At 50.9% G+C, this 13,662-nt stretch overlaps 1 protein-coding gene across 1 annotated transcript; it reads left to right on the top strand.

The window, feature by feature from the left end:
• Positions 1 to 496: 496 nt before the first annotated feature.
• On the top strand, positions 497 to 13,468 carry CAP1 (cyclase associated actin cytoskeleton regulatory protein 1). Its single transcript, XM_065650432.1, has 13 exons — positions 497 to 540; positions 5,575 to 5,687; positions 6,033 to 6,133; positions 6,555 to 6,632; positions 8,450 to 8,593; positions 8,690 to 8,775; positions 9,295 to 9,400; positions 9,506 to 9,683; positions 10,320 to 10,507; positions 10,712 to 10,835; positions 10,939 to 11,021; positions 11,541 to 11,684; positions 12,053 to 13,468. The coding sequence occupies exons 2-13, from the start codon at positions 5,594 to 5,596 to the stop codon at positions 12,134 to 12,136; spliced, it is 1,410 nt and encodes a 469-aa protein (XP_065506504.1). The 5' UTR covers positions 497 to 540; positions 5,575 to 5,593; the 3' UTR covers positions 12,137 to 13,468.
• The last annotated feature ends 194 nt before the right edge of the window (positions 13,469 to 13,662 follow it).

The raw sequence follows: 13,662 nt of genomic DNA on the forward strand, positions 1-13,662 counted from the left end.
GCAGACATTCCAACCCGCCTGGACACCTTCCTGTGTAACCTCATCTGGGTGTTCCTGCTCCGGCGGGGGGGTTGGACTGGGTGAGCTTTCGAGGGCCCTTCCAACCCCTGACATTCGGTGAGATTCTATCTGCCCTCTGCCAAGTGCTTTGGGACCCTCAGATCAAAGAGGGTCTGTGAGCACAAGGCTCCGAAGCGCCTCGTACGCCGGGAGCCTTGCAGGAGTGGTTTGATGTTTGGGATGAGCCCCCTCAGCCCCACCCCGGGGTCCCCAAGTCCCCCCCGCCCCTCACCTCCCACCAGCGCCTCAGTGGCCCCGCCCCCAAGCGAGACCCCGCCCCTAACTCCACCCCTCGCCCTCTTCGACCACGCCCCCAAACCCCACCCGCCAATCGCAGGGAGGGCGATTGCCCGAAGCTCCTCCCCGCCGGCGCCGCGCCGCGCTGTGCGCACTTCCGGCGCGCGGGGCGGGGGACCGGAAGCGGCGGGCGCGGGGGCAGCTGGGCGGCGCCGGGCGGCGGCGGAGCGGGAGCGGCGGGAGGTGAGAGAGAAAGAGAGAGAAAGAGCGGGGCGGGAGGTCCTGCCGGGGCTGCACCGAGCCCGGATCGGCGGGAGGAGAGTCCCGGGGAGCGGCCGTGATGGGCCCCGGGGCTGGGCGGGGGGCGCCGGTGAGGGGTCGGGCCCGGCCGGGCTGAGGGGGGGCTCCTCCGCCTCAGGGAGTCGGGAGGGGCTTCGGGCTGAACGCGGGGGGTAAATCCGTTAAACGCCGTTATTTTGGGTTGGTTTAGTCATGGAACCGTGAAAGCTGCCCGACGCGGTTGTTACCGGGACTCGTCACCGGGCGCGGCGGCTTCGGGGCTCCCCGGGGCTTCCGGAGCGGAGCGGAGGCGCTTCCGGCCCGGGCTGCGGGACACACACAAATTACCGGCGGGATCCGCCGGTACCCGCCCCCTCAGCCCCAGCGAGAGGCGTTTGGTCCTCGGTGCAGCCCCTGCAAGGGGGGCCGGGCTCTGCCGGGGCTCTCGGGCAGGAGCCGCCGGATCCCGGTGGGTTCCCGGGGCCGGCAGCTCCCGGGTGACTCACTCCGGAGCGGGGTGTGCCCAGGCGATATCATACACCCATCTTTCAGTGACAGGAGCGATTTGCCGCAGCCTCAAGCACCGTTATTTCGGTGTTGCCTGGTACCGGGTGCTCCCCCCGCCCCGCCGGGCTGTCCTCAGCCCGCTGCTGCCTTCTCTTCTGCCTTTGGTGGGGATTGGGATGGGATAAACCTGTCAGTGATCGCTTTAAATTTTGTGACAGTGAAAGGAAAAAAACAATACAGACATTTCACACGTCAGGTGATGGGTTTTTGGGCATCGGGTCCTGGGTTTCCCTCAGACCTGGGCTGTAGCTGCACATGGCCGAAAAACCAGGAACCAGTGACCTCGAGAAACTGCTGTTATTCCTTTTCTCCTCCCGAGGTGATCCTCGTGTTCCCAGAATATTGCTGAGCTTTCTGAAAGCAAAAAATACTCCCTGTTCTTCGTGTGACAAAGTTCAGCCAAGCAGCTTGGGCGGGCGCAGCTCGGGAGGGATGCTGAGCAGGGTCCACGCTCTGAATTCCTGATACGGGGCTTGGTGCTGCACCCAATTTAGCTTAAATCTGAGCTCCTGAGTTCCTTCCCTGGTGGATCCAATCGCCCTGACGGGGACTGGAAAGGGGAGGAGTGTAACAACAGTTTGGCAAGTGCAGATCTCCTATTTCATGTAATTGTGATGAAAAAGGAGTCCTTGCACTTGCTCTGGTGTGAAGTGATACTTTAACCATCTCTTAATGTTTCAGTAAAAACGCCAAATAACATTTGTAATTATTTCAGTAGGATTTGTTATTTGAGAGAGCTTAAATAGGGTCCAGATGGATTTTTTTTTTTTTTAAGCGCTTTTGGTTTTCTAAATAAAGTAGATGTGAACTAGCAGGAGCAGATACCCTGGGTTCTGGAGCAATGTCAACAAGTTTTATTGGATATAAACAGCAGAGATCTCTGTCTTGGCAGCTGCTGGGACTCACAATAGCTGCCTGGTGTTCGTGGCTGGTCCTGACAACTGACTAAAATCAGGCGTTTGAGTCCTGTCTTGCTTCAAATAGTTCCTTACTTGATGAGCTGAACTGTTTAAACCAAAAAATATCTTTGGGCTTTTGGAAGATATAAATGTCGGAAATCATCTGGTAGCTGATCCCTTGAGATATTCCAGTGTCAGCTCAGAAATAAACTGTGGTATGTTCTTAATTTAGTTGTCCCATCTTTATTCCTTTTGCCTGTCGAAACAGGAAGTCGCTGATGCAAATTCGGCGCTGCTGACAGCGCTTTGTCGGGCTTCAGAAAAGCTGAAGCTGAGCAGGGGCGTAGGTTTGACTTGCTTTGGCTGTAAAACCAACATTTGTGTCTTGCAGAATGTCTGAACCAGGACTCAGTGTTGCTGTCTCAGGCAACCAGGAGAGTTTCATTTATGTCGTTTTTATGAGAACTCGCTCCCTGGCTTTTGGCTGGGATGCGCCGACTCCTTGATATTCTCCAAACAGGAAACTCCTCGTGCTGTGGGGTTGGATGGGATCGGCTTTGGGATAACGTGTGTTTTTACAAATAACATCCCTTCCCTTGATTGCTCTGCTCAGTGTATCAAACCAGTTCAGCTGTAGCTGAAAGGCTGTTTGCTGTACAGTGTGTTCAAACTGTGTTCCTAAGCGTTGATGGAAATAAAAGCTGGTTAATAAATTAACCAAATGCGCTATGAAAATGAAAGGACTTTCTGGCCCAGGGTGAAGTTATGTGTTTGCTGCAAGTCCATCGCTTCCGCTCCACTGGTAATCAAAGTTCAATTGAATTTAAACAAGACCTAGATTTAAACCCTGCACTATAGTCCCAAAAGGGAGAACTTCACCTCACCTCCACCCCCGGCTCATGCGTCGCTCGGGAGCCGTTCTCGTCCTTCCTGAGCATGGGATGATGCGCTGAGCAGAAATGACTCCTCGATGATCTGTACGTCTCAGCTTCCTCTTTAAAGGAGGCAGTTGAGACCCCATTGTATTCCTGACATCTGTGGAGTCAGTTTGTCTCTTATTATTCTGCATTCAGTGATCGATAGTCAAAACACTGTTTAGATGTTGCCCAAACAGGTCTACTTTGTGCCCCTTTTTTTTTCCTCCTTCTTGATAAACATGAATCTCTCTGGATTGCAGACTGTTGATGTTAGTTGGGCTCTCATCTGTACAACTAAATATCTTTATTTCATTCCGAATTGGTACGTAGATATCAGAAAGAGCTGCATCCACAGGGCAAAGAGCAGAGTGGGGGGGTCGAGACGGCTTCAGTGAGGAGCAACTGAGATACAGCCGCCTGCGCCAGGACTTTGCTGCCTGTCCTCAGGTCTCATTTTGCTGCCAATTTACAAAGTGACTGATCTTGCAAGTTGTCCTAATGCTGCCCATTAAACAGAAATTAAAATGAGTTCACCATTTGCCAGAGAGCTCGAGGTTTACAGAGCTGGTTCTGTCAGGGAAACCACGGAGGCTGAGCAAGGACGTGTCAAACTGCGGGGGGACGGGAGGAATCTGAATTTCAAGGAACAGTTTCTTGTTAAAGGACACGAATCCCGACAGCAGATCTAGAACCGATGCGATATGCTCCTCGCAACAGCCTGTTTCAGTGCTGGGGGTAGGAAGCAGCTTTCCATCTGGACTTTCTGGTTTGTAATCCCAATTTGAAATGCGGTTTGTGACTCTGTAATGGGGCTGATCAGATTAGAGCCTCGTGTGGAATGTGGTGGGGATCAGAACAGCAGCTTTGTCTGCCCAGCGTTCTCTAAACCCCGTGTCCTTCCTGAAACCCTTGTGTTACACCTTCTTATCTTGCTGCACTCTCGGAGCACAGGAGAATTTCTTTAACAGGTGGCTCTTTTAGGGGAAAAAAACACCCTTTTGAGTGTGCTGAGTGCGGGGGAGGCAGAGCCCCGCTCTTGGCTGCGCTCCCGCTTGGAGACGTGAGCCCCATTCTGGATGCGGCGTCCTCGGCTGCAGCAAAGCACTGACGATCCTGCGGTCAGGATTTCTACATTGCACAGGATAAAAAAAAAAAGAAAAAAAAAAAAAGGAGGTATTCATTTCTGTTGATTATATGGGTGACCGCCCACAAGTTGCAGCCTCTCTGAACTTTTTTTGTATATCTGGAAGCCGTCCAGTTACTGCTGTCCGTTTTTTTTGCACAGTATCTGCTCTGGCTCAGTGTTACACAGAGGAAACCGCACTCTTCCTCTCGGGAGGGGGTGACCTGTATCCCCCGCTTGCCCCCACGTCAGTGCTGCTGCTCCTGATGCAAACAGGCAAAACAGGGGTGGAAAATGGTCTTGTTTGTCTGGTGACATCAGTGCCGCCGGTGACTAACGCTGGATCTGCCCCACATCCTCTGGAAATCGGGTGAAAACAGGCGCTTTGGAGCGGGGCTGAGAAGGCAAAACTCGAGTTAGAACTTCAGGTTTCATTTCTGAGAGAGATCTGCTATCAGTTCATCAACGCAGTTGGGTAAACCTCATCTTCCTTTTCGACGTTCCCCTCCAGGCAGGGTTTGAGCTCTCGCAGCCGTTGCAGTGAGCAGGAAGCCATGTCCAGGCCGTGATCGTGATTCGCATTGTAAAATCCTTCGATAAGTGGTGATAAGATAAAAATGCGAATGGTGACTTGCTGCTCCCTCCCCGCATTCCCCGTGCATTAGTGTGCTGGGAGCGTGACTCGTGCTTCTTGGTGCAGAGTCTCTGCAAAGTGGTAATTAATGGAAAGTTTATATGACACTTAAGACTTTTCCAGATGAGATGCTTCAAATGATTTATGTGCCTAAATCACCTTCCTGTGCGGTGCTTGCAGAGTAGATTGTGCAGTTCAGACCCCAAAGGCTGCAGAGGGAGAGATGAACAGGGGCGCATTGTTGCAGAAGCAGCTCTGCCGTCTCAGCTTGTGCAGCTGCTCGTCTTGGCGTGTGCCAGGGTGGCTCGTTCTGCAGGCTGATGCTCTGTGCTGTAGCGATGCTGGAGTTATAGATGTTCCTCAGGGGAATTCAAGACTCCAGGAGGTCCCTGTGGATGCATTTGCAGAATCAAAACTGCTGGTTCTAACCTGAAGTGCATGAACTCCCAGCAAAGCCATTGTACTTGGTTTTTTCTATGGTCACAGCTGGGACTTTGGCCAAGAGCTGACTGCAGTGAGATTCTGTGCAGACCTTAGTTTTATTGAGAGGTGTCAATATGAGGTTAGAAGATGTAAGTTTTAGTGTCGTTATATTGTGTAAGAAGTCCTTACGATGGAATAAGACTATGTAGCCATTAAGGAGCGACTGTGGCGATAGAAAGCGGCTGTTGTGTGATCCCAGTGTCCCTGCTAATGTGAGGAACCCTCCTGCCCATCATCAGGGTGCAGAGCCAGGTGGAAATTATTCTCCTGGAACTGGTGGAGCTTGTACCAGACAGCTGATAAACCCTCTCCAATGTCTGGCATACAAGTTTCATACTGTCAGTTGATAAGAATAATTGTGTTCTGCCTGTGCAGGTTGTGGACAGCGGTAGAGATGGAAAGACTGGTCGGACGGTTGGAGAAGGCTGTGGAGCGCCTGGAGATGATGTGCCAAGGACCGGGCATGTGCGGAAATGACTCTTCCAAAGGTGAGGCCCAAAGCACCCCCAGCAGCGTCACCCTGCACTGATGTGGCAGTGTCAGACAGCAGCAGCCGTTGCAGGGCGGGCGATGCTCATGCGGGGCACGCAAAGCGCTGTCGGGTGAACTGGCTGTGCACAGAGGGGAAGCGACTTTTGCAGACACTGCGCAAACGCCGACAGCCCTGCGGTTACCGTCCTGCTGAGAAAAGGGCTTCCTGTGGCTGCAACGCTTCCCTCCTCTGTGTTCAGCTGCAGGCTGAGCCTGGGGGAACGCTGAGCCCCCCCAGTACTTCTTACTGATCCCTCCCAGTACTTCTCGCTGATCCCCATGCTCTGGTTCCCTCTCTGCAGGAGTGGCTCAGTACGTGCAGGCTTTTGACGCCCTTCTGGCCGGCCCAGTAGCTGAATACATGAAGATCAGCAAAGAAGTTGGCGGGGATGTGCAGAAGCATGTAAGGACTCACATTCTCCCTTCGCTTTAAGTAGATGCTGCTTGTTCTTCCGGGCCGTTAAGGGCCAAGTTTGCTGTCAGTGTTTGCATTCCTGTAGAGTGGTATTCGAGGATGTTTATAATCTTTGAGGGTTCAAAACAGGTAACTCCAGCCCAGGTAACTCCAGCAGATTGCCACCTACACACACTATGAATCAAACCTCCTTCTTGAAGTCTTCGTTAATTAGGTGCATAGCTCACTTTGGCACATGGCTTTAGGAGCCCTGTGAGCTAGCAGCCCGAGAGCTGTGACACCTTGTGCTTTTTCCCTGAGGATGAGATCCCTTTGGGACCTGGAGCTGGGGGCAGCAGGGGCTGGAATGACTCTGAGCGTTACAGTGGGTACAAGGGAAGCGCTGTCTCATTTTCCTCTCTGTTTTTAGGCTGAGATGGTTCATGGGGGCTTGATGAGCGAGAGGGCTCTTCTGGTGATGGCATCGCAACATCAGCAGCCAGCAGAGGTGAGTCTGGGGGATCGCCTGTCAGAACCCTTGTGTGTCCTGACCTCAGAGCAGGGGATGGCTGCAAGCGCAGCGGAATCTGGGCTGTCACAGTTGCTCCAAACGAGGAACCGGAGGAGGACTGGGGACACTCACATCTGTGAGGTGACACTTGCTGAAAGCGCAGACTGTTCCAGGTGCTCACCCAGTACCGGGCACAATTCCGGACCTTGATTCTTAGAGCTGCAGAACTGGCATTTTCCAGTCACTAGAGCAACAAGTTTTCTGTAGCTGTCGGAGCGGCTTTGAGTGTCATCTCACGGCGTCGGTCTCAAGTTCCACCTGGCACCAGCCCTGCGCAATCACTGTTTGGAGATGCAGCTTGTCTGAGACAGGAGCCGCCCTGGGATTTGCTTTTCATTATGTGATGCTTATAGACTTTCAGGCATTAAACTCCTTCTGAAGTATAACAGGTGCTTGTCTCTATTGAATGGCCTCTGAATAGTAGTGAGGCTTTTAGGATTGATTTGTCCTTAGCGAGTAATTTAACACTTTACCCGAGGCTGCTGCTTCTCAGCAGGATGTGTGACTGCGAATCTGATCCTGAATGCCTTGGCTTTTCCCTGCTGAGAACTGTTTTTCCTGAGCAACAGGATCCCACCTTGCTTTTCTTTGCAGTTATTATCTGGCTTAGTCACAGCTTCTACTGTTACACTGTGGTAGCTGCATTTCTGCGCTCCTTGCCTATTCACTGCAAAATACATCTGCATCTTTTTTTGCCCAAACTCAGCACTGGAGGGTTGTTTGTCTTTCCCCAGGCTTGCTGGGACTCTGCTCTGCATAGCCTCTAGTCTGAGAATCTGCTTACAAATTATTTAAGTAAAGGATTACGGACAAACGACAACCTTAATCTAGCGTAGGTCTTTGTGCAGGTTGTCTTGCAGGAGTCAGTTCTGGAGCAGCAAGTTTAAGAATGTAAAATGTATGAACACTCATTGCTTGTGGCAAAGAATTTCCCCATCCTGTGACTTGACAGTGTTGTTAGGCTGGAGCTGCTGAAAGCTCAGCCTGGCTGGTGGAGCTCAGAATCTCTGTGTTCATCTAAACAGCAAATGGAAAAGCAAAGGCTTTGAAAATCATGTTTTGCCCAAATTTGTCCCTCACTGCTGCCATCAGCAGGAGACTTTCTGATCTTAGAGGAAAGAAAAGTTGCCCAAGAGGCATCTCTGGAACTGCTTAATTGGCTGCTCTGACCTCAGAAGGCTTTGAAGCACTTTCAGTCAGCATGCCAAGTGAACAACACACAGAAACAATTCGTATTACCCAAACACTTGAGAAGCAACTTGGATACTGAAGTCCAGCTTGATAGGGTGAGTTGAGAACTTGCTGCAACTCCAACTGTAATTCAGGCTGTGGATCCCAAACTTCCAAAACCTGCGCAGCACCCCCTTTTTCTGAGGGTTCATAAAGAAGAGGAAAAATTTGACAAACTGCCTTGGAACAAAAGAATCCAGGAAAGGCAAATGCTATTTCTGTCCTCGTTACTAACAAGCCTTGTCAGTGTGTCTTGGAGGGAACATGAGTCACAGTTCTTGGCGTACTCCCATCGTACCGATCCGGTTGGGAGCGATGACTTCAGCCCCGGAGGAGCGAGGCTGTGGGACCGAGCTGGGCTGGCGGGGAGGGCCGGGCCCAGGCAGGAGCTGCAGCAGAAACTTGTGCCAGTTGGAACCTTCCTCCGAGTGTCCTTCATCTCGGCAGAGCTGCCTGTGAAGACGTGCGGCCATTCCAGAGCGATACTAATGTTGTTAACTGTTCCCGTCCCTCTTGCCCTGCAGAATGCATTGTCATCGCTTCTGAAACCGATTTCCGAGCAAATCCAGGTGGTGCAGGATTTCAGGGAGAAGAACCGCGGTAGCAAAATGTTCAATCACTTATCGGCGGTCAGCGAGAGCATCCCAGCGCTGGGCTGGGTGGCCATGGTAAGAACTCCAGTGAGATGTGGTTTCCTTGGGCTGGTGGGACAGGTCTGTTTCCCTGGTCAGCAGCTCCACGCCGATGTGTTCTTTCTTCTTTAGGCTCCAAAGCCTGGTCCTTATGTGAAGGAAATGACCGATGCTGCCATGTTTTACACCAACAGGATCCTCAAGGAGTACAAGGATGTGTAAGTTCCTCTTCTTTCTTTGTCATTGAACATGGCTAACTGGTTGTGTAAGGTCTCCTCCAGTAGCTAACCACGGCTGCTTTGGTCTTTAATTAAATTTTTCTTTTTAAAGGCAGGGTGTATTTATAAAGCCTCATTTAGCTGTTCTTTCCTGATCCTTAGGGATGATTTTTTGCATTCACATTGTAGCTGGGACCTCAGGTAGGAAGCATATTGCTGCTCTTGTCTCAGCAGCACCTGAAGTGTTTCCCAGGGCAGCACGTTGTGTCTCAGGAGTGGGTCCTGTTGGAAATACCAGACTCCTCAATGAAAATGGGTTACAGAGCAGCGCTCTGGCCTCCTGCCTGCAGGTGCAGGATTAATGCTGAAGGCAGAGCACGGTGCTGGAGGTGCGAGGCTGCTGTGCTGGTCCAGCCGCATCTTGCTGGCAGGCTGAGAGACATAAAGAACAGTTTATAGTCTTTGAGCTCTAATGACAAATGGACCTACTCACTCCTCACGATTTCCTTGTGTCCTCAGAGATAAAAAGCAAGTGGACTGGGTGAAAGCTTATCTGAGCATCTGGACAGAGCTGCAGGCTTATATCAAAGAGTATCACACCACGGGGCTGACCTGGAGCAAAACAGTAAGTACTGCCTGCATCTGCAGGAGCTTTAGACGAGTGTTGCATGACTATTGCAGCAGACGTGGAGCTTGTGCAATGGCCTTTCCTCTTGCTGGCCTCTTGCAGGGTCCTGTAGCAACAGAAGGGGCTAAATCACCGCCTGCTCCCCCAGCCGGTGCTGCGCCTCCCCCTCCGGGTCCTCCTCCCCCGCCAGCTCCTGCCCCCAGCAGCTCCAGCACAGATGACTCTGCCTCCCGCTCCGCGCTCTTCGCCCAGATCAACCGGGGAGAAGGAATCACTTCGGGTAGGTGGGAGCAGCCACAAGCGAGATATTGTTGTGCTGCGAGTCCTTGTTCTGCTGCTGTTCTCAATACACCCGCTTAGAACCTTCGCTTGGAGTCACAAAACACCATCTGGGCTGAGGATGAGGGTGGGAGGCAGAAGCAGCCTCAAGGCAGTTCCTAGGGACAAAGAGTGCACATCCGAGATGGAATTCTCGGCCTCATCTCTCAGGTTTTACAAGAGATGGAACAGAGAGATGGAGCCTTTGGGCTGCCTGCATATCTCAAGTACAAAAGGTGCAATTTTGCACCTATTCATACTTGCACAAAACGCGTCCCTTTGGTGTGTCACCTGTCACATCGGGACAGACGTGAAACAAAGGTGAGGTGCTCAGCTCAGGGCTTTTTCCAGCTGTAGAGTGGAAGAGCTGGTGCCTTCTGGTTCTACACTACATCTTGTGTTCTCTCTGTCGAGTGTTTCTTGCTCCCTCTCTCACTTGCCGTCACTAGTGCTTGGGCTCAACTTAGGCCCAGTCTCAATAATTTATTTGCATTTTGAAAAATGATATTACGCTGGTTGTTGCAATCACTGGCATCTGGTGTTTGTGAAACCACATTCTTGGAGCAGAGCTGGAGCTCAGGTTCGACTTCTCTTGCAGGCTTAAGACATGTTTCTGATGACATGAAGACCCACAAGAATCCAGCGCTGAAGAACCAAGGGGGTCCTGTGAGAAGCGGACCCAAACCTTTCACTGCTCCCAAACCAGCCTGTAATGCTAATCCCTCCCAAAAAACCTCTCCGAAGGCACCTGCATTGCTAGAATTAGAGGGCAAAAAGTGGAGAGTGGTGAGTTCCTGGCGTCAGTGTGAGAGGGTTGGAGGGGTGGGAGCTTTGCAGCAGGGAAGGGATGTCTCCTGAAGACCTTTCTTGTAAGAGACACCATCTGAAGGCACCGGCCATTTGCTTTTAACAAGCTGCGCTGTCCTGCTCTTCACATGGATTAATTGGTCTGCGTTCAGCAAATAAAGTGCATTTTCCCTGCCTTTTCAGGAAAACCAGGAGAACGCCACTAACCTGGTAATCAGCAACACAGAGTTGAAGCAGGTAGCATATGTTTTCAAGTGCACAAATAGCACGCTCCAAATCAAAGGCAAGATCAACTCCATCACCCTCGGTAAGTGGAGAAACCCTTGAAAACCGCTTCTGCATGCTGGTCTGTTTGCAGAAGGCTGAGTCTCCAAAACCTTTCTGTGATCTGTCGTATCTTGTTTTTGCAGATAACTGTAAGAAGCTTGGGCTGGTGTTTGATGACGTGGTGGGCATCGTGGAGATCATCAACAGCAGGGACGTTAAAGTTCAGGTGAGTGTCTGTGGCCTGTTCCCTTTCTGGAGCGTGACCGCTGCACCGTGCAACAGGATGCCTGCAGCATCTGCTGCTTCGAGTTCTGTATTTCCAGAACAGGAACGTGCATCTGTGGAGAATGTTTGTGAAACACCATCTGTCCTGCTGCTCTGCAGCTCACCCTGCCCAGCCCATAGGAAACGGCTGGAATTTCTCTCACCAAAGTTCCGTTTCATGGCTCTAGATAAAAGATGAGTCTCTGCGAGGTGAGAGGCCAGCAGGAGAATCTCCTCCGATTCCAGTTTTGGTATCTGATTTGGGATGGTCAATCTGCCCAATGTTCTCTGTAGTTTTGTTCTAAAGGGATCAAAACAAGAAAATAACTTGGGATTTTTGCCAAAGATGGGAGTACTTGAATCCAGCGTGTCTGCAGCTGGGGGATGGAGTCAAAGCTCTTCCCGTGAAGGGAAGCACAAAACCAAAATGTTGCGGTTGCCCAGTTCAAGCTAACGCTCCTCTAACTGCTGCTTTGACCAGGTTATGGGTAAAGTGCCAACGATTTCCATCAACAAGACAGACGGTTGCCACGTGTACCTGAGCAAGAACTCCCTAGACTGCGAAATCGTCAGTGCCAAGTCGTCAGAGATGAACGTCCTTATTCCCGCGGAGGGTGGTGACTTTGTAAGTGCGAAGTTTGGAAATCGGTGTGGTCTGGTTGGGGTAACACGGGGCAGGGTTTGGACTTTGAATCCTGACGGGGAATGTCACAGTTACTGTGAGGTCTGGAGGGACAGTTCTAGACTTGGAGGCTGTGAATGATGAGCAGATGTTAAAAACTGTAAATAATTTGTCTTTATGGTGAAATATTTGTTGTTTTGTGAGAGCTGCTTCTTCCTTGGGATCTCTGGGAGGCAGAACAGGCAGCATTTGTGGCGCAGGAGGGGACAAAGCCTCTATCTCAGAAAAGAAATGCCTGAAGCAGCTGGAACAGTTACTGTTCTCAGTCATAAACTGATTTTTGACACCAGATTTCTATTTTTACCTTCCAGACTGAATTCCCCGTTCCAGAACAGTTCAAGACCGTGTGGAACGGTCAGAAGTTGGTCACCACCGTGACGGAAATTGCCGGCTAAGCAGAGAAGCTCCGAGGCTCTTGCCCTCCCCTGGCCCTGCTGTGGGACAAATCTGCTTTCAGATGATTCTCTTAGATTTCTTGTACCTTTCTGCTCTCAAACTGCTTCTCTTCTACCCGAGAGACACAGCCGCCTGCCGTCACTGAGATCACTCTGGCTGGGCTTTGGTGGAGGTGGCGGGTCAGTTATCATCCACATCTATTAGCAGGAAGGTGTATTTTTTTGGTTTTTCCCCCCTTGTCTGATCTAACTGCACCAATCGATCAAGTCAGATTTTCACTGAACGTCCCAGCCAGTACTGGCAGTTGGCTTTGAGAGTGTTGTTCGGGGTTTTTTTTTGTATTGCCTTTGAGTAAACTGTTCATGTGAGAGAGGAATGTTGTCCCTTTTTAACAAATAATGGTGTCTGTCAGGGTCCAGAGCACCCGATTGCTATGGCAGGTGTCTCAAGAAGGTCCCAGAAGCTGCTCATTCCACCTCTGTGTATAATTTGGTGGCATTACAGGACACAGGAATGGTTTTGTTGGACCAAAGGCCGTAGCATTCCACCCTGATTTCTCTTCCATCATTCCTATTAGCTCAGTGTATTTCTGATTGTGCCATGTCAGGAGGTTTTATATCACCCAGTGCCACAGGAACGGCTGCAGCGGCGGAACTGGCGTTACCCCCGCAGTCTGGCTGGTAGCTTGGAGCTGAGCACCTCGGGTCCATCAGCCCCCACCCTCGCAGGGGAATCTTTGCCCCCGGGTTTTGTTTGTTCTCTGAGCAGCTGAACTCAGGTTCAGTCTTCCAGGACGGTTCTGCTGAACCTGTTCTCCCGCAGAGGACGGGTCTCCTGCATTCCAAGGTCGTAGCGCGGTTTTGTAGATACCCGAGTTGGATCAAGTCGGTTCATCACTCTCTCCCTCATCTGCGATCCCCAAAACGTGAATCCTCTCACTCTCCCCTCTCCCCCCTCGCTTGGCTCTTTACTTTGGTGGAAGTTTGTAGTCTCTGTGCCAGGGCGCTGGAGCAGAGGGACGGATTTAAGACACACACGTACTGTACTCACCCACAAAGGGAGCTGCACGTGCTTTGACCTTCGTTTTTCCAATGCCTCGGGTGGCATAAGCATATCCTAAAAGCATTTCCTCTGTAAAGTGTCAATGTTCTTTTATCTCTAGGACAAAACTTACAAAAAAATATGCAATTTTTTAATTTTGAGACTGTCCTGTGACTTGTACTCGTCTTCTCCTGAGGCTTGTGGAAAAAAAAAAAACAACAAAAAACCAACCTTTCTTATGTACTTAAGATTATACAGAAGATAGAATAAAGTTAATGCCAACTTGCTCATTGCAGCGGCTCGTGTTTATTCTTTGGGGCTCACAGGGCGTTGCTGCCGAATTGCTGCTTTCCCCAGGGCAAACGCAGAATTTCCACAATTTCCCCCAAATCAACTTGGCAGGAGTTGTCAAATCTCACCCCTTTTATTTATTTATTTTTTTAGTTGGTTAGATGTGAAGTTCTTTATTGATTTCAGTTGCTGT

The sequence above is a fragment of the Caloenas nicobarica genome, chromosome 23, assembly GCF_036013445.1.
Source record: "Caloenas nicobarica isolate bCalNic1 chromosome 23, bCalNic1.hap1, whole genome shotgun sequence".
Taxonomy (NCBI): Eukaryota; Metazoa; Chordata; class Aves; order Columbiformes; family Columbidae; genus Caloenas; species Caloenas nicobarica.

Bases quoted from the DNA above. Each gene is read 5' to 3' on its own strand.
- CAP1 (XM_065650432.1), top strand. From the start codon at position 5,594: ATGGAAAGACTGGTCGGACGGTTGGAGAAGGCTGTGGAGCGCCTGGAG. The intron at 8,594-8,689 runs GTAAGAACTCCA...TTTCTTCTTTAG, and splicing joins CGCTGGGCTGGGTGGCCATG to GCTCCAAAGCCTGGTCCTTA. The intron at 9,401-9,505 runs GTAAGTACTGCC...GGCCTCTTGCAG, and splicing joins GGCTGACCTGGAGCAAAACA to GGTCCTGTAGCAACAGAAGG.